The 26676-nt window shown below is 34.1% G+C and overlaps 1 protein-coding gene across 17 annotated transcripts in view; it reads left to right on the top strand.

The window, feature by feature from the left end:
• Positions 1–26676, top strand: part of RIMS2 (regulating synaptic membrane exocytosis 2) — a 296933-nt gene that overhangs the window by 109715 nt on the left and 160542 nt on the right. For 14 of the 17 annotated variants that reach the window (XM_015561714.1, XM_015561718.1, XM_015561724.1 and 11 more), the window contains 7 exons: positions 753–883; positions 3108–3279; positions 5013–5166; positions 8099–8167; positions 9741–9897; positions 11372–11488; positions 18250–18315. In XM_015561714.1, coding sequence (XP_015417200.1) covers positions 753–883; positions 3108–3279; positions 5013–5166; positions 8099–8167; positions 9741–9897; positions 11372–11488; positions 18250–18315 — 866 coding nt within the window. The remainder of the gene's footprint in view (positions 1–752; positions 884–3107; positions 3280–5012; positions 5167–8098; positions 8168–9740; positions 9898–11371; positions 11489–18249; positions 18316–26676) is intronic. The other 3 variants (XM_006760263.2, XM_015561716.1, XM_006760262.2) reach the window with 1 other exon arrangement.

Below are 26676 nucleotides of genomic sequence, written 5' to 3'. Positions count from 1 at the left end.
ATGACTGCAAAATGCATATTCAGGTGAAAGGAAAAATTCAATAATTAACATATATATACCATAAAATATACAAACTGTAAAATACAGATTCTATAAATATATTTTATTCCCAAATTTAAAATTTTTGATTCAATATCAATTTCAAGATAGTATCAGTTGAGTTCTGAACCAATTTGTGGGTGAGAGCCACCGTTATAGATCTTCACACAGTAGAATCAGCTAGCTAGGGGTGGGAGTGTGAGGTACGTGTGTGGGAGGTGACAGTAGTTACATCAAATTAATTCTGCAGCTGGATCTGAAGTTCCAATTCCTAATTAAGGCATAGGGGAATTATTCACATTTCCACATCTCAAATTAAAAAATCGACTCTTATTTCCTAAGGATGTGCTACATTTATATCAAAAAAAAAAAAAAGAGACTTTATATAAATTAAAAATTTTGACTTTATTGTAGATTGTAGTTTTAAATACAAACTTAAGGAGTCCATTGACTAAAGCTACTAGTAATTTACTGGTGAAAAAGAAAATTCCAAGGAATTTATGAATCACACCGACATATTTGGATTAATTCCTCTATTCAGTGAAGTTATTAAAGCATATCCCTTTATTTTGACTAAATGCAATTTACTGAGTGAAATTTATATTCTCTGCCAGTATTAATGTAAGAGAATGTGGTGAATGAAGATGGGGACATAAAAATTATGTGAAGGTAGTAAATGTTTGAGCTGATAAATGAATATTTTTGCTTTTCAGATAAAACTATGGTTTGACAAGGTCGGTCACCAACTCATAGTTACAATTTTGGGAGCAAAGGATCTCCCGTCCAGGGAAGATGGGAGGCCAAGGAATCCTTACGTTAAAATTTACTTTCTTCCAGACAGAAGGTAGGGATAGGAAATAAAAAAATGTTTTTGAAAGTAAGTGAGAAATGTTAATAGCAATGAGTGCTTTTATTCTGTATCATTTATTTTTATCATACCTTTCAGATACCTATGAAGTTTAACATAAGCATAATCATTCTTAGGATTCAAAATAGTGACAATAAATACTTTGGGATTGTTTTTAAAATTTATATCAAATGTCTATAATATACATTGTTTTATTGCGTATTTATTTCTGGTTGTGTGGATTATTTCTTAAACAATATGTTTTTGTTTATCAAAATTACTAAAAATTTGCCTCCTTTAAATAAATTGTATTTTCAACACAGTGCAGAGCCAAACGCTAAAAATGGTTCTAAAAGGTACTACTCATCGTATTCCTCTATAATTTCTATCTTCTCTTGCAAAAATACTATTTATTTAAATTCTGTAAAATTAATGAGTGTACTTTTTATTTCATCACTCCATGTAATCAAGGAAATTTACCATTTGGCCCAGAACCAGCTTCTTCAAGTGTCATCATGTGTGTGTCCTTGCTAATCAACATAAATGATGTTCTACCCTGATTTAAATAATTAGGGTTGAAGAAAAAACTTATCAAAAATTATCTGCTAATCACCGTAAATTTCAGGCACATGAGCAATAAGAGAGATTATTCAATAACATCATGGAAAAAGAAAACAGTAAATGCCCCAGTTATCCTCCCCGCATCTGTTCTGCATCCTGCTGTCAGGGCACGGTGTTCTCAAGGTCTGCTCCTTTCTCTCAGGTTGGAAATGACTGGGCACAATGTGATCTTATTAAATATGTTTCTACACTTTGCGGCCCTCATTTACTTAGCTTAGGTCATCCAGGTTGAGTTGGGTGCCAGAGTACCCTCTGAAGAACAATTTCAGCCAAGAAAAAGATGACAAGGATGAAAGAATTAAGAAAGGCCTTACATTTTATGATACACATTTTTTTCTTTAAAAAAATATACTTTATTGATTTTAGAGAGGAAGGGAAAGGGAGAGAGAGATAGAAACATCAATGATGAGAGAGAATCATTGATTGGCTGCGTCTTGCACGCCCCCTACTGGGGATCAAGCCCGCAACTGAAGCATGTGTCCTTGGCCGGAATTGAACCTGGACCCTTCAGTCTGCAGGCTGATGCTCTATCTATTGAGCAAAACCAGCCAGGGGTGTGATACACATTTTGAAGTGAAAGTTGTGATAGAAATTTCTCAGAAAATATGTCAAGAGGGGGACAATTTCTAAAATTGTCAGAAGTTATTTGCTATCTCATTTTATTTTACAAAGTTTGCTTGAGGATAGCTGTTCTCTAAAAACTTAGGTTGTCTTTTGGACGGGGAGACCCTTTGAACTGCGATGGAGGAAGAGGACATCCATGACTGGAGTGTTAAATCTAGGTTAACCTTCAGTTTGCCTTATTAAATTGTAATCATATCTGCCGGGTTTGCAAAGAACGTCAGAGATTATCTAGTCTCCCTCCCACCCAGTACAGAAGAAATCCCTTCTGAAATAGCCATTCTTTGAGAGCTTTCTTCACTCCTTAGGAGGAAGTCAAGGCCGCTGCTTCTATTCCCTTTCAGATCGCAGTATATAGACCATTCTTGAATTAGATAGCAAGGCTCCCACTAAATAAATGCTTTCTTACTGTTTTTTTCATGGAAGGAACTTTGTCTCTTGACAGAGTTTCATAATTCATTCTTTAATGGATGGAATATAAGTAGATGCTTTAAAATATTAGTTAAAATTTTAGGACTGGAGTGAGAGAAAACTATCACAGTGAAGTGGTGAACATCACAATTTACTAGAGTTTTTGGTCAATTGAGACTCTGGCAGTTTAAGTGAATAGTATATGAAGAGCTTTTGGTTAATTAGCATTTGGAAGGTTTCCAATTGGGCAATATATTAAAAAAAATTTAGGAATAAGATTTCTGTAGTCTTATTTAGATTTTGAGAAAGATAAAGTATTCAGTTATCTCATGGGAAATTTTCAAACTTATTGAAATGTTGCTATTATTAAGTCAATACACAAAAGTGATATAACTGTACAACTTAAAAATTTTAATAGTAATTTTAAAGATTACAACATTTGCAATTTTTAATAAATTTGTGGCAAAACTTTACTTGACCTCTTTCCTGGGAAATTTTACATTAATAATTGTATGGCAAATTTAAAATAAAGTTTTATATAAGTTCATATATCCTAATTTTTTCATAGCGATAAAAACAAAAGAAGAACGAAAACTGTAAAGAAAACGTTGGAACCCAAGTGGAACCAAACATTCATTTATTCTCCAGTCCACCGCAGAGAATTTAGGGAACGAATGCTGGAGATTACCCTTTGGGATCAAGCTCGGGTTCGAGAGGAAGAAAGTGAATTCTTAGGAGAGGTATGTGTCCTCCCCTAATATATTCTTTCATATGACTGCCAGTAAAAATTTCTATTTTGATGGAATCAATTTAGCTACTGCTTTAAGACAGAACTTATTGATGTCACAAAAAACAATGGTTCTAAATACTCTGTGACAATATTTACATGTTTATTCTTATTCTTATGTTTCATTGTTGAATGATGAAAGTTTCACAAATATATATATTGCTGTTTTATAATGTGTGCATATCAATTTAGTTTACTGAACCAGTGGTACTGCTTTTAGTTCAGTCATTTTGTCCTGGATTGTGTTTAAGCTTTGTGATATACCTGTAACATGCTAGGCTCTCATGCTTCCAAGGTGAATCCAGCCTGTTACTTCCTTGAAGGAATTTATAAGCCACTGCGACTACAGATGAGTGACTAGGCAATTGTAATACAGGAAGGCAAATGCTGTTACAGAGTAATGCAATAGGGATATGTACATGCTTGCTGTGCACAGGGGGGATAAGTGGTCCAGGGAACGCTCCACAGAGAAAGCGGAATGTAGCAAGGTCCAGGGGAGTGAAATTTCTTGAGGGGGAATAACAAGACACTAGAGTTGAGGGGATCTTGACAACTGCACTGAGGCTGGAAGGGAAAGTGGTGAGAAGTGAGACTTGAAGGTTAAACTGGCACCGGATTGTGGCCCTTAATCCGTCACATTAAAAAGTTTGGATTTTATCCTGTGGGTAATGGGAACCAGTGGTAGATTTTTTGGGGCACTTCTGCTTCCTAGCCTGTGTCCTTGAGCAAGTTATTAAATCTGTTTCTCTTTCAGTTTCCTCTTCACCCAAGTAGGAAAGCTAGGAGTTACTGTGAGGATTAAGTAAGTGTATGTGTATGTGCCAGAATTTGGAACACAGGGCCTATCACGTTGAAAATGACGGGAAAATTTGGGAAGAACGAAAGAACTTAGCTATTTTGCCTCGTTACGTCCCATAGCTAAATAGTGATTTATCACTAAATAGCAGTTCTCATGTTCCTAAGCATAAATGCTGTTGCATTTGTACCTGACTCTAAAAGAAAATAAAAGGAGTTATTTATTTCTATGAACTAGTTTCCTGTTAAAATTTATTAAACATTTATATTTTAAAATGCATATTATAGTATGTTTCATTTTAAAAAATCAAATGTTCCTATTTTGAATCTTTAGCAGCATATATTGAACAGAGTTTTATTTGGTTCATATTATACCTCTTTCACTTACCAGCTGATGTGAGCTGAGACAAGCTCTTTTAAACCTTTTTCAGCCTTGATATCCTTTTCTGTAAAAGTTGATAACAAGACCAAACTAGTAGGTTGTTTTTCCCCCAGAAAATGTAGGCAATGTATAACATGGTTTTTAATACCCATTAGACACTTCTAATTTGGTTTTCTCTCTCCGTTTAGAGCTTATGAAAAGGCTAAATTAATGAATGGAATTGCTTTTTAAATTATAAAATACGCTAGTATTATTAGAGACTTTTAATAATAGGTGTATTTCTATCATAGCAAATTCAACAGCCTCTAGTAAGTGGTTAGTCAAAATAACTTTAAATATCTTAGATATTTAAAACTTTTAAATAAGAAGTTATAAATATCTTATTAATTTGAAAACATGAATAACTTTGCAACATGACTTTGCTTTTGATCTAATAGCATTACTATTATATTTTAAGAGAGTTTCTGTATTATTGGTATATAACGGTTTTTTGTCTCTTGGCTTTGTAGATTTTAATTGAATTAGAAACAGCATTATTAGATGATGAGCCACATTGGTACAAACTTCAGACCCATGATGTCTCTTCCTTCCCACTTCCCCATCCTTCTCCATACATGCCACGAAGACAGCTCCATGGAGAGAGCCCAACACGGAGGTTGCAAAGTAAGTTTTCAGTAAAAAAAAATTATCATATCTTTATTGAATTATCTTGAATGATAGATATGACATGGAATTTGAAGATATCTTTATGGGTATTAACAGGTATCTCAGTGCTTGCATAGCTGTTATTGAAACCTTTAATTGTTTGATACACTAAAATGAGGTTATACCTATGTGTAGTATGTATAGTGTGACTCCGAATGAAACAGTTATTTTTGATTCATTGATGAGTAATGTTATTCATTACTTTCCTGAAACATTAGTTTGAAAAGTGTATTTGGATGTTTAAGTCTTTATTGTTTGTTTTCAGTTAAAGTTGTGTAGCATCTTAAGGTAAAAATCTTCTTTTTTAACATGACAGAAATCATTTATAAATTTATTATTTGATATTAACTATTGTCATAACATTTGAACTGCAAAAGTTCAGTTAGAGATTTCTTTAATTTGATACTTCATTCTTTGTCTCATATCAACTAGATTTATCTCTTAAAATTCTCAAATAATTATTTACTTAGTAAAATGTAATATTATCACCCTTTCACTTTTTAACATAGAAAACATCATACCTATTATACTTTCATTCAGCCCATTACCAGCCTTCAAAGAAGAGTGAATGGAAACAAATTATTGAGACAAAACCAAAATGATGCTGTTGCTAGGTGTAAGATAAAAGAGACATGATTTCACAATTAAGGTTTTCAGGATTTCAGCTACTTGTGTGGATTTGGGGCCAATATTTCTTTTAATTCTCTACCCAATTGAATTTCTTTCTCTTGGATGGCAATTACATATACATGTACAGACTGCTAGATAATTTTTTACTGGTGTCATTATTATCTTATATCAGGGGCAGATCTGATTCTTTTTTTTTTTAAATATATTTTATTGATTTTTTACAGAGAGGAAGGGAGAGAGATAGATAGTTAGAAACATCGATGCGAGAGAAGCATCGATCAGCTGCCTCCTGCATGTCTCCCACTGGGGATGTGCCCGCAACCCAGGTACATGCCCTTGACCGGAATCGAACCTGGGACCTTTCGGTCCGCAGGCCGACGCTCCATCCACTGAGCCAAACTGGTTTCGGTGGCAGATCTGATTCTTAACCAATGTTAGAATCATGTAATCTTTATGCTCTGTATTATACCTGACATAGTATAGTAATCATCATTACACTGTTCTTCTTTAATCTCTCAATAACTTCATCTGTGTTATCCCTCCTCTCTTCTGAGTCTGTTTAGAATGTATGTCCTAATTGTATAAGCGCTTATATGCCCAGTCTGTTGAGATGTCATCAGATGATTCTAATTTGCATGTCAATTGGAGCTCTAACAGCCTCAGATTTGATTGGGTCTAAAGTTTAATGACATAAGAATTTAGAAGGAAAATAGTGAATTCATTCAGTGAGACCACGTGATCTCAGATCTTTTTCTTCTACCTGACCATTCGAAGGGAAAAAAACAAGAATGCAGTTCCTGGCAACAAAGACTTCCTGTCCTGAGAGGGCAGGGATTGTAACAAGCAAAACAAAAAAAAAAGTTTGTAGAGTATTTCTAATATTGGAAGGCATTCCTAGAATGTTCAAATATTGCTATTTTAAACATCTTAGACAATGTGAGATCTCAGTGGGGTTTTTTTTGGTTTGTTTTTTAAAATATATTTTATTGATTTTTTTACAGGGAGGAAGGGAGAGAGAGGGATAGAGAGTTAGAAACATCAATGAGAGAGAAACATCGATCAGCTGCCTCCTGCACGCCTCCTACTGGGGATGTGCCCACAACCAAGGTACATGCCCTTGACCAGAATCGAAGCTGGGACCATTCAGTCCACAGGCCGATGCCCTATCCACTGAGCCAAACCGGTTAGGGCGGATCTCAATGTTTTATAAACCTACAGGAAAGCATTTATTTTCTGATAAGTGAGTTTAGTCTATTTAATGAATAACAAAATGTAAGTAGACCAAACAAGTCATTTTTTTGAAATAGCAATATTGTTTTTATTTATCATTATATGTTTTCTCCTTTATTAAATGTTTTAATGAAAGATTCCATCGTGTCAGGTGTGCCTATTGCTGAGACTCATGTAGAGAATATATATGTTAAAAATAAAATGTAACATGTTTAAATATGTGATATATTTTCTAATTCACATGAAGATAATCTGCTTTAGCCATTGAAGTTCTGCTTAGTTCATATCAATGCAATTTTTGCCAAGCATGATAAACATTTTAACATTTTGTTAGGGGTCTGTTTTGCAATAAAACATATATATGGAGCTCCTGATTCATAATAAATTTTACTGTTCTGTCTTAGCCTATTTCTTAGAAAACATGACACAATTCACAATTTAGGTGTATTTGTCAGTTTGTGAATGATTTATTTCAAATTTTCTTCTCAAAGCAATAGAAAAATAACTAAACTAATAGTTACAAAGGGATGTTTGAGATGTCTTGAATTATGTTTTCTCTCCATGAGTGTGGAAATTAATTAATTGGATATACTTATTTTATTAGAAAGTCCTATTAGAAAAAGACACGTGAATCATTTTGGAAGAACATGTTGTTTATGTTTTAAAATTTACCTAAATTCAAGTGCCTTGGTCTAAAAGCATCTAAAGACTTAACTTAGCTATTTTGACTAACTTTTTCTCCAATACATTCTGTCAATCAGTATCACATCACTTACATACATCATTTGATATTTAATATTATTTTAAGCTTTAAACTGTTTGAGGGCTTTATCTTACACATTTCAAGAATAACATACCTACATCATGAAATACGTGTAAAAATATGTTTGTGAACTCATGTGACTTTCCTTCTCTATTTCTTATTCTCAAGTTCCATTCAAAATCCTCCCATTGATTTTTCAGGTTGGTGAGAGATTATTATTTTTTCCTTAGTAATTACCAATTTTGATTATTGCTGTTTGCTTTATAGGATCAAAGAGAATAAGTGACAGTGAAATCTCTGACTATGACTGTGATGATGGAATTGGTGTGGTGTCAGGTAAGAATTTCAGAAATATTTCATAATAAGAAGGAAGAGAAAATTCATCATTATTTACCAATAGATAGATAGATAGACTGATAAAATGAGAAAGAAATAACTTGCCTCCTCATCTCACCAAAAACAACCTTATGGTAATTTAAACTCCTGATTAGTTCTTATTGCTGGAACACCTGCACCAATTGTTAGATTGAATATTCATGTGGAAATATTTTACATAAGTGAATTCTTACTAATTTCCTGTTTTAAACCACTAAATAATAAGGATTTCTCTGTAATTTTGAGGAATTATTGTATAATTAAAACTTTTTTACATACTGTGCTAACACTGTGAAAGACAAGAAAACCTTTTTGAGATCATCAACATACCCAAATATGTCAATACTAGAATAAGTATTTTGAATTTTTTTTCATTGTTGTTGTGATGGTTAAGTATCAGCTGCAGCTACTTTTGAACTTATGGCATTATCATTTAAAATATTTGCTAATTCATTATTATAAATTATTGGATGATTTAAAATTTAGGTAACTAGCCATTTAAAAAAATGAATTCTGGGGAAAAACATATCATACTGTACTCATTAATATTATAAAAATGTTTCTCTTCTTCTTGAAGGTAAATTAACCTAACTAATTTCAAGGGTACAACTGATTTTACCTTGAACAAAATGAGTTCTATTGCATGTAAAACATGCTACAGTTGCATCAATTATTGATAAGAATTTTTGTTTGGCAATTTTTGTTAGAGTTACATCAGTTAACATGCTATCAGGTTACCTATTACTTTTTAAAAATTCCATGGCTATCTTTTAGTTTTTATTTTTGCACTAAGGGTGAACAATATATTAATTTACTAAAAGTGCCAAAAATAATTTAAATGTTTTATAGTTTGTGAATTAAACCTTAATGAAATGGCTTTGAAAAATATTTCTCAGAGTCTCTTGCTAGGGAATAATAACAATTTTCTCCCCAATTGTATTCTATTCCTTTAATAATTGATTTTTCCAGTTTTCTTTATCCTAAAAAATTTCCTTTAGGTTTTGAACTTCTTCATCTTGATGCCATTTTTGGTATATATCTCAATTCTTTCATTTTCTATTTTCAAAGTGGCAAAAATATGATCATTTTATTATTTTTCCATTCTGTTAAAGGAAGTGTATTTTTGAAAAAGAAATTTATAGGAATCTTTCATTATTTGGGTTAATACTGTCTATATTTTTTTCTTCTTTTCTATTACTGAATAGTGTTTAGAAAACCTGAATAATTCAAAGTATTTGCCCTGGGTTCCTTATTTTTCAAAATCAGAAAAATCATCCTTGTTTCTACATTTTTCTTTCTGCCTATGTAAAGAGTATAATAGTGCATCATTTAATAATCCATTGAGGAATGTATTTGAATATTTGTCATTCTTTTTCAAGTGTTTACAAAGTATTATTATGTCTTAGTATTATACCATACCTTTGCAATATTCAAATGCTTCAGCTTCACCAACATTTTATGTTTTTCAGTAAAGTAGAAAATACAAAAGGACTTCGTGTGTAGGTAACTGTCATCTTAATCTTTCCACCTTTAGATTATCGACACAATGGTCGAGATCTTCAAAGCTCAACATTATCAGTGCCAGAACAAGTGATGTCATCCAACCACTGTTCTCCATCAGGGTCTCCTCACCGAGTAGATGTTATAGGAAGGACTAGATCATGGTCACCCAGTGTCCCTCCTCCACAAAGGTAAGAGAGCATACACATTTTATTTGTAGGATGGTATTATAAGCCTTCTTATGGTAAGATACCATGAATAACCTCTAAAGATGATAAATTCTTGTGGAAAAAGTTACTTCAGGAAAAACAAAGATGCTATTGGATAACCTACATAATGAAAGTAAAATAAAATATAGTCTACTTCATGACTTTGGAAGACCCAGATCTTGTTTAATTGGAAGAGTTCAAAATTATAAATAGGATCCAGCTTGAAATCACTTATCAGTACTGAGCAGATGTAGTGATGACCAACTTACTATACTCATAAATGGTAGAGATATTGATAACTTAAGGAACAGGAAAAAATAAACATGTGATGATACTTTAAAATTAGGAACCATCATGCGAAGAGTTAAAGGGAGGGATGGCTTAGTAAATCTGTAGCTCCAGGTCTTACGCCTCGTGGAAAACTCTGATCAATCCAGGTAAGTACTGAAAGGCTTAATAGAGTTAGAGCCATGGAAATGATATGCTTGCCATTAATATGTGCATAATTCACAACTTATATACTTGAATATTGAAGAAATTGGAAATCTTTTGAATTTTAAAATTTGAACATTATAGTTCCTCTTATAAATGAAAAATTGAATTAATTTTAGACTTGGAATTTTTAATCATAATCTTAATTTGAAGCATGGTATGAACCATCTAAGAGAACTTGAGGTTTGTATTTATAAATTTAACTTATTTAATTTATAAGGATATTAAGTACTTAAGATGTTTACTTAAGTTTAGACATTGAAGAAATTAAAAAGGAAATGTAATATATTAACTTCATAAACATAGTTTAAAATGTTTGAAGATGTTGAGTTAACTAAGTTTGTCAGTGAAACTAAAATTATTGAGTTTTCTGAAAAGTAAATTTTTAAATGTGGTCGACTTCACAATAGAGTGATATGATTAGGAGCTTATATAAAAGGCTTATTCTATCATGAAAAGGAAATAGATGATCCAGACCAAGAATAGTAGCTTAAAAAATCATCATGATCAATTAGAAATATTTCAGTTTAGGTTTTTTAAAACAATTATTATCCCTAAAATAGGATCTGGCAATATATTATCTATAAGCAACATGCTGAACTCATTTTCTCCACACTGATCAATTTTTCCAGCAGTATTTTTGTATCATTGAATATCACTACTAGAGATCTCAGAGTCATGTATTAATAGCTTTGATAATCCTATCGCTATCCTTATCCATAGTATCTTGATTTTATGTCATATCTCTGTTCTAGAACTAATCTCCTAACTTCACTGTCTACCTACAGTGGACATTTATACCATTAGCCAGAGGTACAACTAATCAGTTAAAACAAAACAAAAACCTTGGACTTGACATGATAGTAATGTTTGTCTTTTTCTACTGTATGTATTAATAAACCTCATTTGTCAGTATAGTACATGATTATGATTTTAATATATTTAATGGATCTTGCTATTTCAGTCGGAATGTGGACCAGGGACTTCGAGGGACACGCTCTACTACTGGCCATTATAATACCATTAGCCGAATGGATAGACATCGTGTCATGGATGACCATTATTCTCCAGACAGAGACAGGTGACAATGATTAAATACTCTTCTAACGTATTATAATCGCTGCCTTCAGGATAAAGGGGTTACTGTTAAATGTTTTCATTCTGAAATTTCTTAAACCCTGTTTTCTTCACAATGCCTACATTCATTCTTATGACCCCCACATCATTAAAAACAAAAACTAAAACAAAACAAAACACAAATAGTTTCTTTAGTAAGAAAAAATAAATCATCTTGCTCTTGCAATTCTGGACCTTTGTTAAATCAAATTAGTAAGTTAGTAAATTTGCACATGAGGTTATAATGATAGTCATAATGAAAATGAGGTGTTTTATTATTTTTACCTTTTAATTATTATCTATAAAAATACTTCCATGAGACAATAGATTTTAGTCTGTTACATTCATAGGGAAATCAATGTGACTTTTATATACTTTTAGGTATTATAAGTATATATACTTTTGTATACTTTTATATATACTTTCATATATGAGATAAGTCTGGTTTGTTTAGGAAACACAAAAACTGATTCATGAAGAGGTTCTTCCTCATGGCTTTAGCAAACTTTTTAAGCATCGTAAAGAATCATGCTGTTGATTGCTGTATTTGGAAGAATTCTCTGAATTTGCTCTATTAAATGTGACATACTTGGAATCAATTAATACATACATTAATTACTACTCATTTTTTAATTAGGCAAATTGATTAACTCTAATTCATGGTTTGTTGTTTATAAAATAAAAAATGCTATGATATTTTCCCCAAACTATCAAATGTGTTTGAAATAAGAAAAGAAAACGTAATTTACCATTCAGTGAATGTTGTGATAAAATAACAAGGGAACTCAGAAGTCCTTTTGTATGCATCCTACACTAATTTTAGTAGAAATACTTGGGGGATTTAAATCAACTAATACGAGCTGTATCTGTCAATATCCATAAATTTGTTATGTCTACATACAGGGTTATATATTCAATTCATGCTTGTAATTTCATTGTTTTTTAGCACATGTTTTCTTTAATAGAGTAAAGCAAGTATTGGCTTTTGAGTATGAGACCTAAGAAGAAATTAAGAAGTTATTAAATTAGAGTCTTTATCAGTGTTGAATGAAAGTTAGTGTAGTATATTACTTTTATTTGTTTGACTTTTTCATAGTTTTTTAGGTCTTTAGGTGTAACTATAGGTATGCTACCTATAAAAATTTATGTTTATAAGTACAATAAGAGTGAATGAAAGATAAACTATGTTGGCATGATTAGGAGTTGGAAGGAGTCCTATGAGGGTGTGTGAATGATTACTTTTGTCATGTAATAAAATTTTAATGTGTTTGATTATTTCTGGAAACTATATAGTGATTCAAACTCATTGTTTATTGAAAATGTAAGGAAATGAGGGGACAAAAAAGTCTGAAATGACTTGAAATCCTTCAAGTTTATGTTAAGTTCTTCTTATAATTAAAAATGGACTTGATATTTTCTCTGAAGACAATCTGGTCTAAATCTTGCAAAGAAGGATGGAATAAAATTAGCTTCTAGAATTATACTCACACACAAAAGGTGTCAATATCATGCAAACATATAATATTTTATTAATATTTTAAGGCAAAATAATGGCAAAAAATTTGACTTAGCCTTGGTTATTACCTGACATAGTCATAATTGAAATGTTATTTTTCTTGTTCACTTTATAACTTTAATAGTCTTCTAGTTTAGCAAAAATTTTCAACTAATTCAAAGGTTTGGAGAAATTGATCTATGTGGTTTTATTACTCTCTTCGAGTGCCATATATTATTACTAGATCATAATTACTGTTAATTATGAGCTGTTTTAAATCCTTTTTGAAATAAGTAAAATAGAATGTCATTCAAGTAGGACTATAAAACCATTTGTAATATTTTTGAGTTATCTGTGCAACCATTATTTATTAACACAAGGAATCAAAACTACAGTATTACCCATGTACTCTAGCATAATATTAAAAAATGGGTTCTAATAGAATGAATGTAAAAACATTGTAATTTTTGTGTATTATTTAATTGGTAAGAGTACTCCAGAACTCTTACAGTGAGTATTCATCAACAGCATTTTATCGGGGCAATCACATGGTTGATTAAAAAGTCTAAAAGAAAATTTCCTTTGAAATATTAAGTAAATTTAGGTATTTTGCATGGTGTGTTAACCTTTCTTGTCAGTAAGGGTTGATGCAGTGGACTAGGACAGTGTTTTATTGATTACTTTGTCATGGTATTTGAAACCAAAAGGCATTGGGTTTGAATTTAGGCTTTTTACACTTGCTAACCGTGTATCTTTGGGGAAATTAACCTCTTTGGAATTTGATTTCCTCATCTATATAATTATAATAGTAGTACCAATTGTTGTGCCTACTGAATGACACAGTGCCTCCAGTTGCATAGTATATACTCGGAAAATGTGCCTTACCCCTTAGCATGTTTAAAGTATCTTTTGTCTTTCAAATAGTTTACATTTTTATGGGCTTATCAATTAAGCAGAAAAAAAGGGAAATCAGTCAATTCATATGTTTTTTTAAAAAGCTATGTAGAGAATGTAGGACATGAGTTGGACCTTGAAAAATGAGCACGTTTATCCAGGTGGGAACAAGAACAGAGATACAGGGGCAGAACACACATGTGCGTTCGAAAGAGCCAGTATGAAGGATGAAGGACTTGGGGACGTGTTAGAAAGTTATGCAGGAAGATAATGGCTTTTACATCAGTATATTGGGGGAGAAATGATGCTATTTGACATTCATTTATAGCATCTGGTTAAACTTAAATGGTATAAGAAGGAGATATATAGGTAACATAAAAAAATCATGTATCAAAATTTGATTTGATCTTTAGTGCTCTGTACCTCTTTCTCTTTTGTCCTTAGTCAAAATTCTATTTTGTTTTGAAAAGAAAATAAGTTCTTTACGAATAATTTAGAGACTTGAATGCAGGGGTATTAGCTGAAATGATGAATTGCAAAAGGCACCTTTCATCTGCCTCTCTATCCCCTATTTCTGTATCATTGCTTTTTGGTTAACTAGTGTTAACTGCTACAACTAACAACATAATTTTCCTGGGAAAAACTATGTAGCTTTAGTGTTAGAAATTATTTTAAGAGCTTATGTGTTTGCATGACTTAATTTACTATTAGAATAAGTATGGAGTACTAGATAATATTTCTGTAACACGTCAGTGATATCCTGCAGTAAGAATTTTGTTTATCCTAGAGGCCAGAATATTTTGGGTACATGGAGTTAAATAAACAAACAAAAAACTTTGATGGCCAAAATCTCTGAAAGAAAAGGTTTACTGAGCCAAATGCTATCCAGAAACGGACTAGGTCCTGCCATGTGAAGTCCAAGCTAGCAGCAGCATGTCTAGGTGGAAAAAACAAACACATTCGCCGTCCTGGAATTAACAGATGGTTTTATGTTTTGAAGAAGAAAGATGAAAGTTGGGAGGAAGTGGAGTGGGGCAGTTCTAGGATAGGCGCACAGTCAGTAAGGAAGTGATATTTACTACTTTTGATTGGTTGTGGGAAACAGTCCTGAAAGTTCAGGCATAAGCAGGATGCTGTGACTTCTGGTGGTGGCCACAGACGTTGATTCAAAGCTCCAGCGTACGGTCAGGAACGTAAGCAGTCTCTTAGTAGGCCCACAGCTGTTAATGGGCCAAATACTCTTCTTTCTCTTACTCCCAACCACTGTAATTTAATGTAGGACCTCTCAGAATTTTTTTTTTGTCAATACTTTTAGCATTATAAGAAAGAACTATAATTAACAGATATGTTCATTCATAAACTTCAATTAATTCAATTAATACATTTATATTTTAAGAAGAAAAATACCCTCCTATGTGGGTTTCTGAGATTCCTGACACTCTTGAACCACTTCTCGGTTTTTTATTAGGCAGCGAGCTGGCAGAAAGTGTCAAGCCCATACCTATTAGAGCCGTTGGGGCCCTTTTAGTTATCAACTATGAGGTGAAACACATCTCTGAAAGTTTGATAATATAGAGTAAGTAAATGAAAAGAGAATTCATTTTACAAAAACAATGCAACATTTTATTTATTACATTTAAGGAACACATTTTAACATAGTTAAATCATACTGAGTATATTTTAGGAACTATGGAGTAGCAAAACAACAATATTATAGATAAGCAGAGAGTTTTGTATTAAATTGAGATGGTTGGAAACTTAGCTTTACAAAAACCAAGGCTATTCGTTACTCAAGGGTGTTATATCTTATATTCTCACTTTGTAATCCTCTTTGTGTGTCTGGTGTAGCACCAGATGTCCGAATAGGCAAATGACTGGGTCAAGCCGCACAATTAGCATGTGTTTTTCTGAAGAGCCTGCAGGACATTTAAGCAGCCCTGTGAAGAGCCCAGAAAGCCGCTGGAAATGCGTTGTGAAACCCAAAGAAAAATTAAGACTAAAGCTAGGAGTTTGCACCCTAAGAACAAGTAATATTATATAGAGCAGTGGTTCTCAACCTTCCTAATGCCGAGACCCTTTCATACAGTTCCTCATGTTGTGGTGACCCCCAACCATAAAATTATTTTCGCTGCGACTTCATAACTGTAATGTTGCTACTGTTATGAATCGTCATGTAAATATCTGATATGCAGGATGTATTTTCATTGTTACAAATTGAACATAATTAAAGCATCGTGATGAATCACAAAAACAATATGTAATTATCTATGTGTTTTCTTAGGCGACCCTGTGAAAGGGTCGTTCGACCCCCAAAGGGGTCGTGACCCACAGGTTGAGAACCACTGATATAGAGAATTTTTTTTTTTTGGAATATAAGGATGGTCAAGGATTAAATCTTGGGAAACCACTGCACCTAAGAATACAGAAAAAGGGAATCTAGTAGATGAAATGAATAAAGAAGCAAGAGACCAAGCCATACGTACAAATGTTAAGATCCTGAATAGAAGATTAAGGAAGCCCTAAGCTTGAAACCCAGTCCAGTTACTTACCATATGGCTATGGGCAGGCACTCAGCCGTGTCTCTGTCGGTGGGAATACTAGAACCCACCTCAAAGAGTTTTTATGAGAAGTAAATGGGATAAAGTAGACAAAGTTTAACGGAGTACTTGGCACATAGTTAAGTGTTAAATAGATGTGATTTTTATAGCCAGAAAAATAGTGTTGAGAAACCAAGAGAGGAGTGTCAAGAAATAGAGGTTGAAAATCAATGTCTATCGAATGCCATAGGCACATGCAGTATGATGAAGATTAAGAAAAGATTAAAGGATTTTTCTAGAATTTCAAAGATAACATTCACAGGATAACTTCAAGAGAACTGTGGAGGGAAAAGTCAAGGAAAGTCAGAGAGATGTTGCAATTGGCTTGTAAGGAAGGCAAGTTCAGTTAAGCTTTTATTTTTGGGATTAAGTGCACTTTGAGGAATGTAATCTCTCTATATAAAAGCCTAAGTAACTGGTCGACTGGTCGCTATGAAGCACACTGACTACCAGGGGACAGATGCTCAACACAGGAGCTGCCCCCTGGTGGTCAGTGCACTCCCATAGTGGGAGCGCCCACGCAGTGAGAAGCCAGGCTCACTGCTGTCGACCGCAGCTGTGGTAGTGGGAGCTGCTCCGGCCTCCACGGCAGGCAGTGCTACTGAGGGGTTGTGGCAGGCGCAGCAGGGCCTGGATGAGCAGCAGTGGAGCTGCGCCCAGCCCCAGCCACCTGCCACTTCCGCACTGCTACATCCCTCAGGGTCCTGGATTGCGAGTGGGCAGAGGCCAGGCTGAGGGACCCCACCCGTGCACGAATCTGTGCGCTAAGCCTCTAGAGAATAATGAATGAAGCAAGGTCATGTGGGAAGTAGAATTACAAGTAGAGGAATTTCTTCCTTTGGTGAAGAAGAAGAAAAGGACAAGTGAAAATATAAATATATGTTAGCTCTATATTTAGAGGTAGAAGAATGGAAGTTGAGAGAGTTCAAGGTTGGTTTCTATTTTTTACTGAAAGGCAGTGATCATCTGCCAAAATTAAGTGTTTTAAGAAAATAACAATAAAGGTTTTAAGAAAATAGGAACATTTTCAATTAGTGCAAAGAAGAGAATCACAGAGGGCTGAAAGATCCGTGTGTGCTTTGATGACTATGGTGGACATGAGGCATGGAATGCAGCAGAGTCAATAGCATGCAATAAACATAATAAAAATAGTGAATGGAAAAATGGATAATATCCTATACATTTAATAAATACAGTTAATCAGAAATGATTTGAATCAGTTTGTTCTTTACTAAATTGAATTTATAAAGAAAGCCTTTTAAGTTATTAAATTGTTGAAGAAGAAATAATTGCCTTATAAAATCTCCTGAGTATGTGCAAGTATTAAAATTTGCCTCTTTTATTATTTTCTTCTGAGCTTTCTGGTTATTTTATTATTTTTCTCTCCTCACCTTTCCTCCCCCAAAATTGGAAAGCATCTGTATTATGTAACATTTTACAGATTGTGCTGAAGATGTTTGAGTAGTAACTGACAAGAATTTATTTTGGAATATGATTTATTTAGATCTCAATTTGTTATCTTTTGTTGTGTTTTATTTTAGAATATTTAGAATATTTTAACCTTTATCGCTGACATACCACATGGACATTGGGTGGAAAGAGCAAGCTTTCCAGTAACAATTTCCATTTGCTTTGCTTACTATCTGCTTGCCTTTTTTTAATCTCACTTTTTAAATTAAACTATACCTTTTCATTTCTTTCCTGGGTCTCATTTATGTTCTTGTTTCTGCGCGCTTGCAGCCACTTTCTTACTCTACCTCGCTCCAGATACAGTCAGACCACTGACCGTCATCACAGGGATGGCAGGTATACTTTTTCTTACAATTGAGTCTGTTCGTAGAATTGCATGTGCCTGTCTATTCATATGATATAATTCATTTCTACTTCTAATTCATTTACATATACGTATGGTTATAATGAAATATGGGTACATCATCCTTATAAAATAATAGAAAATAGAGCAATATAAGCTCTTTGTAGTAACATGTCAAAAATGCTGCTTCCTTTTAATGAGTTGGGATCCTATCTTTGCTGATTCTAAAATTTTAGTTTTCCAAGAACTACAGTTATTTCTGGATTTCCTAGAAGGATCGAATACAGTTTAATTACATGTGGCTGCTCACCTTCCCCAACAGAGTTCATAATTAGGTATTTAGACAGCACTGGTTGGTGTGTTCATATCTCAACAACCCGCTTCCCTCCCTCAACAGTGGAGGGGTCAGCCCTGAAGTGCTGAGGATGAACTGATTGGTTTATGGTTCCCTTGTCAGAGGTGGCTGTAATCTGCTCCTTGGTCATCTTGTAGATGATTTTAGATCTATGGAGAATACTGGGTCAGTGGGGAAATCTTTGTTCATTTCTCATCTACCACCATTCTCCTTATATTGGAGGGAAATGTCATGGGAAAGAAGGCCTATATGGAGCTTCAGGGATTTGAGCCAGACCAAGGACAACATTTTGAGGTCCTATAGGCAGAGAAGAGAATGGCAATGATAATATGGTGGGTTCAGCTAGTTTAGATAAGGAATTAGATGCCGTGTTCTATCATTTCAAAGTGATTTGAGTTATGTGTGACCGCTTTTATCCTATTAATTTAGTTAATCAAGAGTTAATAAAATAGTTCATAATAATTTAGATAATTAAGAGTTAATAAAAATTATTGAATGAGTAAATTTCTAAGGATTGAAATGATGTAGATAAATGTGGAAGGAAACATAAAAGATACCATTAACAATATATTCCTAATAGTTCAAGTTTTGTGATGTCTTTCAGTAAATGTAATTACAATTGAATGCCTTTCAGTTTATTATAGGGATTATTACTATATTTAATTTTCTTTGCATTTTCTCAGTCCCTTTTCTTTTATTTTGCTTTAATACTAAATAATTCTTAATTTGTTGTGATATCTTTTATTTTTAATATTGCTGTATGTAACATTTAGACTATTTTTTGGTTGCAATGGTTATACATTTATCTTAAAAATATATGGAAACGTGGTTACATAACTGTCCTCATAATTAACCAAGACCTTTCTTAAGGTAGGTGACATGAATGAGACATTACTGATTATAGGCTTATTCCACTTACTCTGGTATCTTCATTTCACTGTAAGTTAAAACCATGCACCATATTTTTTACATTCTATATTTTCCTAATTTTAATTATCAATACATAGATTGTCTGCCTCATATTACTTATTCGTTCAATAAATCAACATGGATAGAATTAGTTCTTGATCATTTCTTGGTTGGTTATTAATTTCACAGTACTTAACAATTCTCAACCTAGCTGGACTATTTTGAAGGTTGCATTTCTGAATTGTTTTTTGTGTGCCATGAGATTTGGTTTGTGTCAGGAAACCAAATTAAAGTAAAACACAGATAGGAAAATCAGTTTTAAAAAACAAGTTTTCAAATAGCTTACTGTAAGGTTTGCTGTCATTTAAATTATTCAAATTTGTGAGTCTATGCATAAAACAGATTGGGTAGATTTTGTAAGACTGAAGTTCTTTCGTTGCTTTTTAAAGTGTTACCTTTTATCATTATCAGTCTGATACATAGAAAAGAATGTGTGCACATTTCAAAACATAATGAAATGAACAACCACAAATCTAGTACCCAAACTGAGAACCAGAATATATGCTTATACACCTTGCATCTTCTGCAGGCTCCTTGCCTGTTGCATTTGTGTGCCTCTTCCACAGAAGTAAGAAAAGCGATACCGAATTTTTCATTTTACATTCCCTTACTTTGCTTTTTTTAAAAAAGGGACTTGGATCATTTGTTTTCACTCTGCTGACTTTCCGAGTTACTCAATTCCTCTGACCCCATCTTAGTGCACTGAGATTCTGGGATTACTGAAGATATGAAAGCTTATCTAATCATCTCCCCATTCTCCTACATGTATTACCATAACAGTCTCTGCTTCTTGTTTTAAACTTCGGTACCTTTATATGTAATGCAACTTTGCACAACCGCCCATTGCCCTTCATGTTAGCATCATCTGTTGATCTCTTGGTTATGCTGTTTTAATTACTGAATTTTTTAGTGCCTGGCTTTAGTCCTCTTCATCACTTTGATGTTAGAATTCATCTGAATGATCTATTCAGCACCCACTTACTAATTCGACTGTTTCAAATACGATGGAGTGGACTTTACCTCCAATTCTACTTCAGTCAGTCACCACCATGACCGTACTCTGAGTCTTATGATCACTTCAAATTGTTCTGCCTTTGAAATCTTAATTCAAATACTCCACTCTTGGACCAGAACTCCACATGGTTATTTTTCATTCTTTTGTTGAGTTACTTCTACCTCATCAGTTCTTTTATGTTAATAGAGGAACTCTTCCCTCTTGACCCTTAAGCTTTCCCTTAGTCTCCACTTTCTTTACTTGCTTACATATACGGGTTCTTTGAGGAGTTTTAATTAGGGGATGGCTATAATATATTCACTGTGGAATAATACTCTAGAGACTCTGGATGGTTGATTTGAAAGTGAAGGTTATAGAAAAGAGAAGTATGTATTGGGATATTTGCCATGGTCTAGGACAGTGGTCGGCAAATTACGGCTCGCGAGCCACATTCGGCTCTTTGGCCATTGACTATGGCTCTTCCACAAAATACCAACTTCTGCGCATGGGCCACGAAGTTTCAATCACACTGTACGTGCGCGCCCGCATGTGGTATTTTGTGGAAGAGCCACACTCAAGGGGCCAAAGCCGCATGTGTGGTTCGCGAGCCGCGGTTTGCCGACCAGTGGCCTAGGCAAACCACGGGTCTAGGACAACAGAAACTCTTTGAAGGCCTGAACCAGGTAAGATAGTCAGTGGAGATACAGAGAGACAAGAGATTTAATCAATTAAAATCTATAATACTTGGTAAATAAAAGGATTTGGGTGTTGAGGGGGAGCAGAGAGTCAAGAAACACTGCCAGGCTCATAGCTGGGTAACTGGGTGCATGTGCTACCTTAGCAAAGGTGGAATTGGAGGTTTTAAAAGAGGAATCAATGGAGTTAAATAAATATCTTGAAAGCTTTAAAGAAGTTTAGGCTACATATAGAAATTTAGAATTAGATTCCCTTCTCCTCCTCCTCCTCCTTCTCCTTCTACTCCTCCCTGTCCCTCTCCCTCTCTCTTTCATTTTGTGTCTTTGAGAGGGAGAGAAACTTCAATATGAGAGATAAGTATTGATCAGCCACCTCCTGCATGCAACCACACTAGGGATCAAACCTATAACTTTGATATGTGTCCTGACTGGGAATCAAACCCATGACCTTTTAGTGTACAGGGTGATACTAAGCCATACCAACAGGGCTAATTCCTTCTTCTTTTTCTTTTGTTTCTCTAATGAAGTACTATTCTGATTCTCATTCTATCCCTTGACTGTTCTTATCTCCTTCTCTACTTCTCATGTCCTCAACTTTGTGACCATATGTTGTCCTATATCCTATCATTGCTATAGCTTTGACCAAAACTTCTAATACCTAGTAGAGTGCCTGGGTATTATAAATAGTATTGAAATAACTACTTAGTCAACGAATAGTGAAATATTAATACTGTACAATTACTTTGCAAATTACTTCCCCTCTAAAATTGACGTTCGAGTTACTATCACTCCGTCTCAAGAATTCTTCTATTTCTGGTAATAGATCATTTTCTTTTGGAGACTGGGAATTTCAGGTTTTTTCTTTGGCTTATTCATTTCTACCTTTAATTCATAGGGTAATTTGTCAGCATTCATTGACAGTTAACTGTCACACGTCCAAAACGGAAACCATCCCCACACGCCATGATATTTTGAATTTGATTTAAAAAATCAATTTGCTTGCGTCTATAGACACTTATGGCATACAAAGGGTTAAGAGAAAAAACACACATTTTTGCTACCAAACAAGTTTCAGGCTTTAGAATTAAGAACGCTCAATTCAAGTTCTAGCTCAGAAAACATCCAATTGTGTAACTTTGTCCAAGTTTCTGTGAGCCATAGTTGGCTTATTTTTACAACGAAAGAGTGGTTTACATGACTTCTGAGATTCTGTCTGACCCTGACATTTTGTTTCTATAATTCTTTGTAACGTGTATGTTCGAATACTATACATTGTATATTTTGTACATTGTGATTTATAGTTACCATCCATTCCTTTCCCTCTTACTAAATGTCAGCCTTTTCCTATTATAACTCGTTCTATATGCTATGGCTGAATTGTTCTTCATAATTAATTACTTAAAATTTACTTTTGTTCAGAAGCTTTTGGTCACTCTAATAGAAAATTAAATGGATTTAATTTTTATTTAATTAAATGAAATGTTTAAACTTATTAACTGGGCATTTTACATCTCCATAAAATGACTCCAAGCTAATTTTCAAACTAACATATTGCCGTATTCTATTTTCTGCCATTCCTAGCATTTCCATTTGACATTTTTTTCTTCTAATCAGATTTATATTGAAGACAAAAATTCCACATACAAAGTGATCTAGGTCTGCTGCCTCAGAACATAACGTTTCTTACTAATATTTTGATAAGCTACTTTTTGACACTGTGGACTTATCTAAAATTAATGAAAAAGCGCCCAATGCATATTAAATGATTGGCCTAAAGTGCTCCAACTTTAACAGCTCTTTTAGATAATGAGCGTAGGTAGCATCAAATCCCTATGTGAGGCTGGTGAGGACTGATAGGAGACCTCCAGAGGCCATTTTGCGCCCTGCTACCATGATGTCTTTGCGTTTCTGGATGATAATATTTTCATTATCTCATTCTAGACACACCACAGGCATATCAGGGGGTCAGAGGTTAGCTTAGTGCCTGCTGGGCTCTGACAGATATCACCCCAGGATCTCACTGCAGCCCAGATTGAGTCCTTGTGGATCTCAGCACAGGACACAGAACTCCAGTAGTGGATGGATCTTCATCGTGTCCTCCAAGTGCTGCTCTTCAGTTGCCTCCAGCCCACCCACTGCCCACGCTGCAAGGGCCTCGCAGCACCTTGTCTTCTTCACCACAGGCCTCCTATTTGACTCTCTTATGGTTTCATCTCTCTGCTGAAATTTCTGCAGGTGTGTGTGTGTGTGTGTGTGTGTGAGTGACCCATCTTTCCTCTGTATCTTTAACATCAATCATGCTTATTTTAAATCCCTATCTGTTATTACAACAAGTGTCATCTCTGAGCCTGACTCTGTTGATTGCTTTGCCTCTTGACAATGTGACTTATTTTTCTTGATTTCTGGTGATTCTAGTAATTTTTTGTTGACTGTTAGGTATCATGTAATCAATAGTGACTAACGCAGATAGTATTTATGCCTGAAAATGTGTGTGTGTGTGTGTGTGTGTGTGTGTGTGTGTTATATGACCCTCAGATAGCTGCCTTTGTATACTATGTGTGTGATTTGGTCTGGGATTATGAAGTGACAGCTAAGGCAGCAGGCAGTACTGTGTGTGAGGAATTTGCACTATATCCATTCCACTATCAATGTAAAGCTAGCAAACAGAAGGCTAAAGAATTGTTCAAAGTTGATCAGTGAGCCCTAACTGGTTTGGCTCAGTGGATAGAGCATCAGGCTGCGGACTCAAGGGTCCCAGGTTCGATTCCGGTCAAGGGCATGTACTTTGATTGCGGGCACATCCCCAGTAGGGGGTGTGCAGGAGGCAGCTGATCGATGTTTCTCTCTCATCGATGTTTCTGACTCTCTATTCCTCTCCCTTCCTCTCTGTAAAAAAAATCAGTAAAATATATTTTTAAAAAAGTTGATCAGTGAAACTGTTGAACATAACACTCAGATATTCTAATGTGAGGACCATGCTTCATCACATTTATTCTTATAAAGACAAACAATGCATAATTCAGTCCTTTGATCTACATCTTTAAAATGTTTGGTATTTTACGGAATTTTTAAGGATCTAGGAAGGGAAAACAGGGCCAAATCCTTGGTAGAATATCTTGAATTTCTTACAATTGACAAATGTTATTAAACTTTACCATCTATTGAAAATGGAAACTATTTATTTAGTAAAATAAAAATCTTATAGATAGAAGTTGGTAATTATATTTTCTCTCAGGATTTTGAAAATATATATTTTAAAGATGTATTAATTTGCTGCATTTTAATTGTTGCTAAGTAAGTAATCCTACTTATTCATAGTTTTGTTTCTGGTGCGTTATTGTTTTTTTTTTTTTGAAGTAAAAATTAACAGAAGTTATAAATACTTAATAAGATAATCAAAATATTCTCAAGGTATTTACATCTTATATGTTTCTCTGTGTGCATATAAATAATACATCATTGTATTTGATCCTATTATTCTTGAGGAAATTAGGATATTTAACCTTTTCTTTTTTTAAAACCTTTTCTTCTTGCTGTTTCCAGTATACTTCTCTAGATATGAGACACTTCTCTTTTTGATGATAATTCATGCTTATGGGTAATAGTAATACGTTTTTCTAAATTAAAGCTGTCTTGCTGTCTCTCATCATATGTTTTATTGACATTTTCCCATTTTAGATTGTTATTAACATGGCTGACTCTAGACATTGCTATTATTTTTAATAAGCTTAATTATTTTTAACAAAATACATAATTTATGTTTAACTGTACAGAAATGCCCTATGGAGAAATGCTGTCATTCCCAAGGATAAATTAATCTATCTTCCACCAAAACAATAAAATGTCCCTATTTGTACACAGTACTTATTTACCATGATATTCATGGTGAGTGTTTTGTGTCTTGCAATTTCTTTAACTTTGAAAGCAATGCTAAACTAATATAAGCTAGAGTTTTTTTAAAAGTTAAACTTTTACCTCTTACATTATGATGAACATGAAAATTATATAGTTGAGCCATATGATTAACTTTAAATTATTTGTTACATTATACCTATATAGGTTACAGTAATTACCCTAAAATGTCTCCTTTAAATTTTTTTTCATTTAAAAATCTTATTATGTATTTATTTCTTAGACTATGCAGCTCATGTTCAGAAAACCTCTAGACGTTTAAGCGATTTTATCAAAGGTATAATGCTTCTGTTGTGTGGATCGGTTCACTGTATTACAGTGTGGGTATAGGGAGGCATTTCTTACACCAAGCCTGAGATTAGACTCCTTGCCCCCAGAGAAACATAATTTTTTAAATATTTCAGCTTTGGAAAGAAATAATTTCTTTTAAAAAAAAATACATTTTATTGATTTTTTACAAAGAGGAAGAGAGAGGAATAGAGAGTTAGAAACATCAATGAGAGAGAAACATCAATCAGCTGCCTCCTGCACGCCCCCCACTGGGGATGTGCCCGCAACCAAGGTACATGCCCTTGACTGGAATCGAACCTGGGACCCTTGAGTCAGCAGGCTGACAGTCTATCCATTGAGCCAAACCAGTTCTGGCAGAAATAATTTCTTTATACAAATTGCACCCATCTCACAGAGCAGCCATTCCTCAGGTAAAGATTCCTTAGGCTTGTTCTCATCCAATCACAATAAAAAAGATAGAGAAGAAAGATAAGCATTAATAAGAAGTCTCTTCTTTGTCTAGCATCTTAGAACACATTCCCAAGCTCTTCTCAGTCTTTCCAAGGTTCTTTTTGGTATCCAGTTCATCATCAGGGATAGAGAGATAGAAACATCAATGATGAGAGAGAATCATTGATTGGCTGCCTCCTGCCCACCCCCTACTGAGGGTGGGAGGGATTGAGCCCACAACCCAGGCATGTGTCCTTGGCTGGAATCGAACCTGGGACCCTTTAGTCCACAGGCCGATGCTCTATCCACTGAGCCAAACCAGCTAGGGCAAACAGCTTTACTTTTTTACAAGGTTTATTTTTAAAGAAATCCTGTTAGGTTTACTAGGGCATCTTTACAATATAAACATGAAATAAGACTGATTTAAGCATAGACTGCAGGGTCTGAGTTATATTTTAGGACAATTTTCACTGACATATGTGAGTTATTACTTTGAAACTTTGCATTGTGCTGGTTGTTTTAAATTTTTGAGTAGTGTTCGTATTCTGTCATATCGGGAGAGATACTCTGCATTGAGCTTCTGTTGATTTGGAATTGTATCATTGTGATGGTTGATATTAGTGGTTATGGAAAGAATGTTCTGTGGCCTATTCTTCCTGCTAGACTGCATAAATTCCTTGTACTTGATTTAAAATAGGATAAATAAGTA

This window comes from Myotis davidii, unplaced genomic scaffold (genome assembly GCF_000327345.1).
Source record: "Myotis davidii unplaced genomic scaffold, ASM32734v1 scaffold497, whole genome shotgun sequence".
Taxonomy (NCBI): Eukaryota; Metazoa; Chordata; class Mammalia; order Chiroptera; family Vespertilionidae; genus Myotis; species Myotis davidii.
The sequence above is the reverse complement of the archived record's forward strand: the minus strand, read 5'-3'. Positions and strand labels throughout refer to the sequence as shown.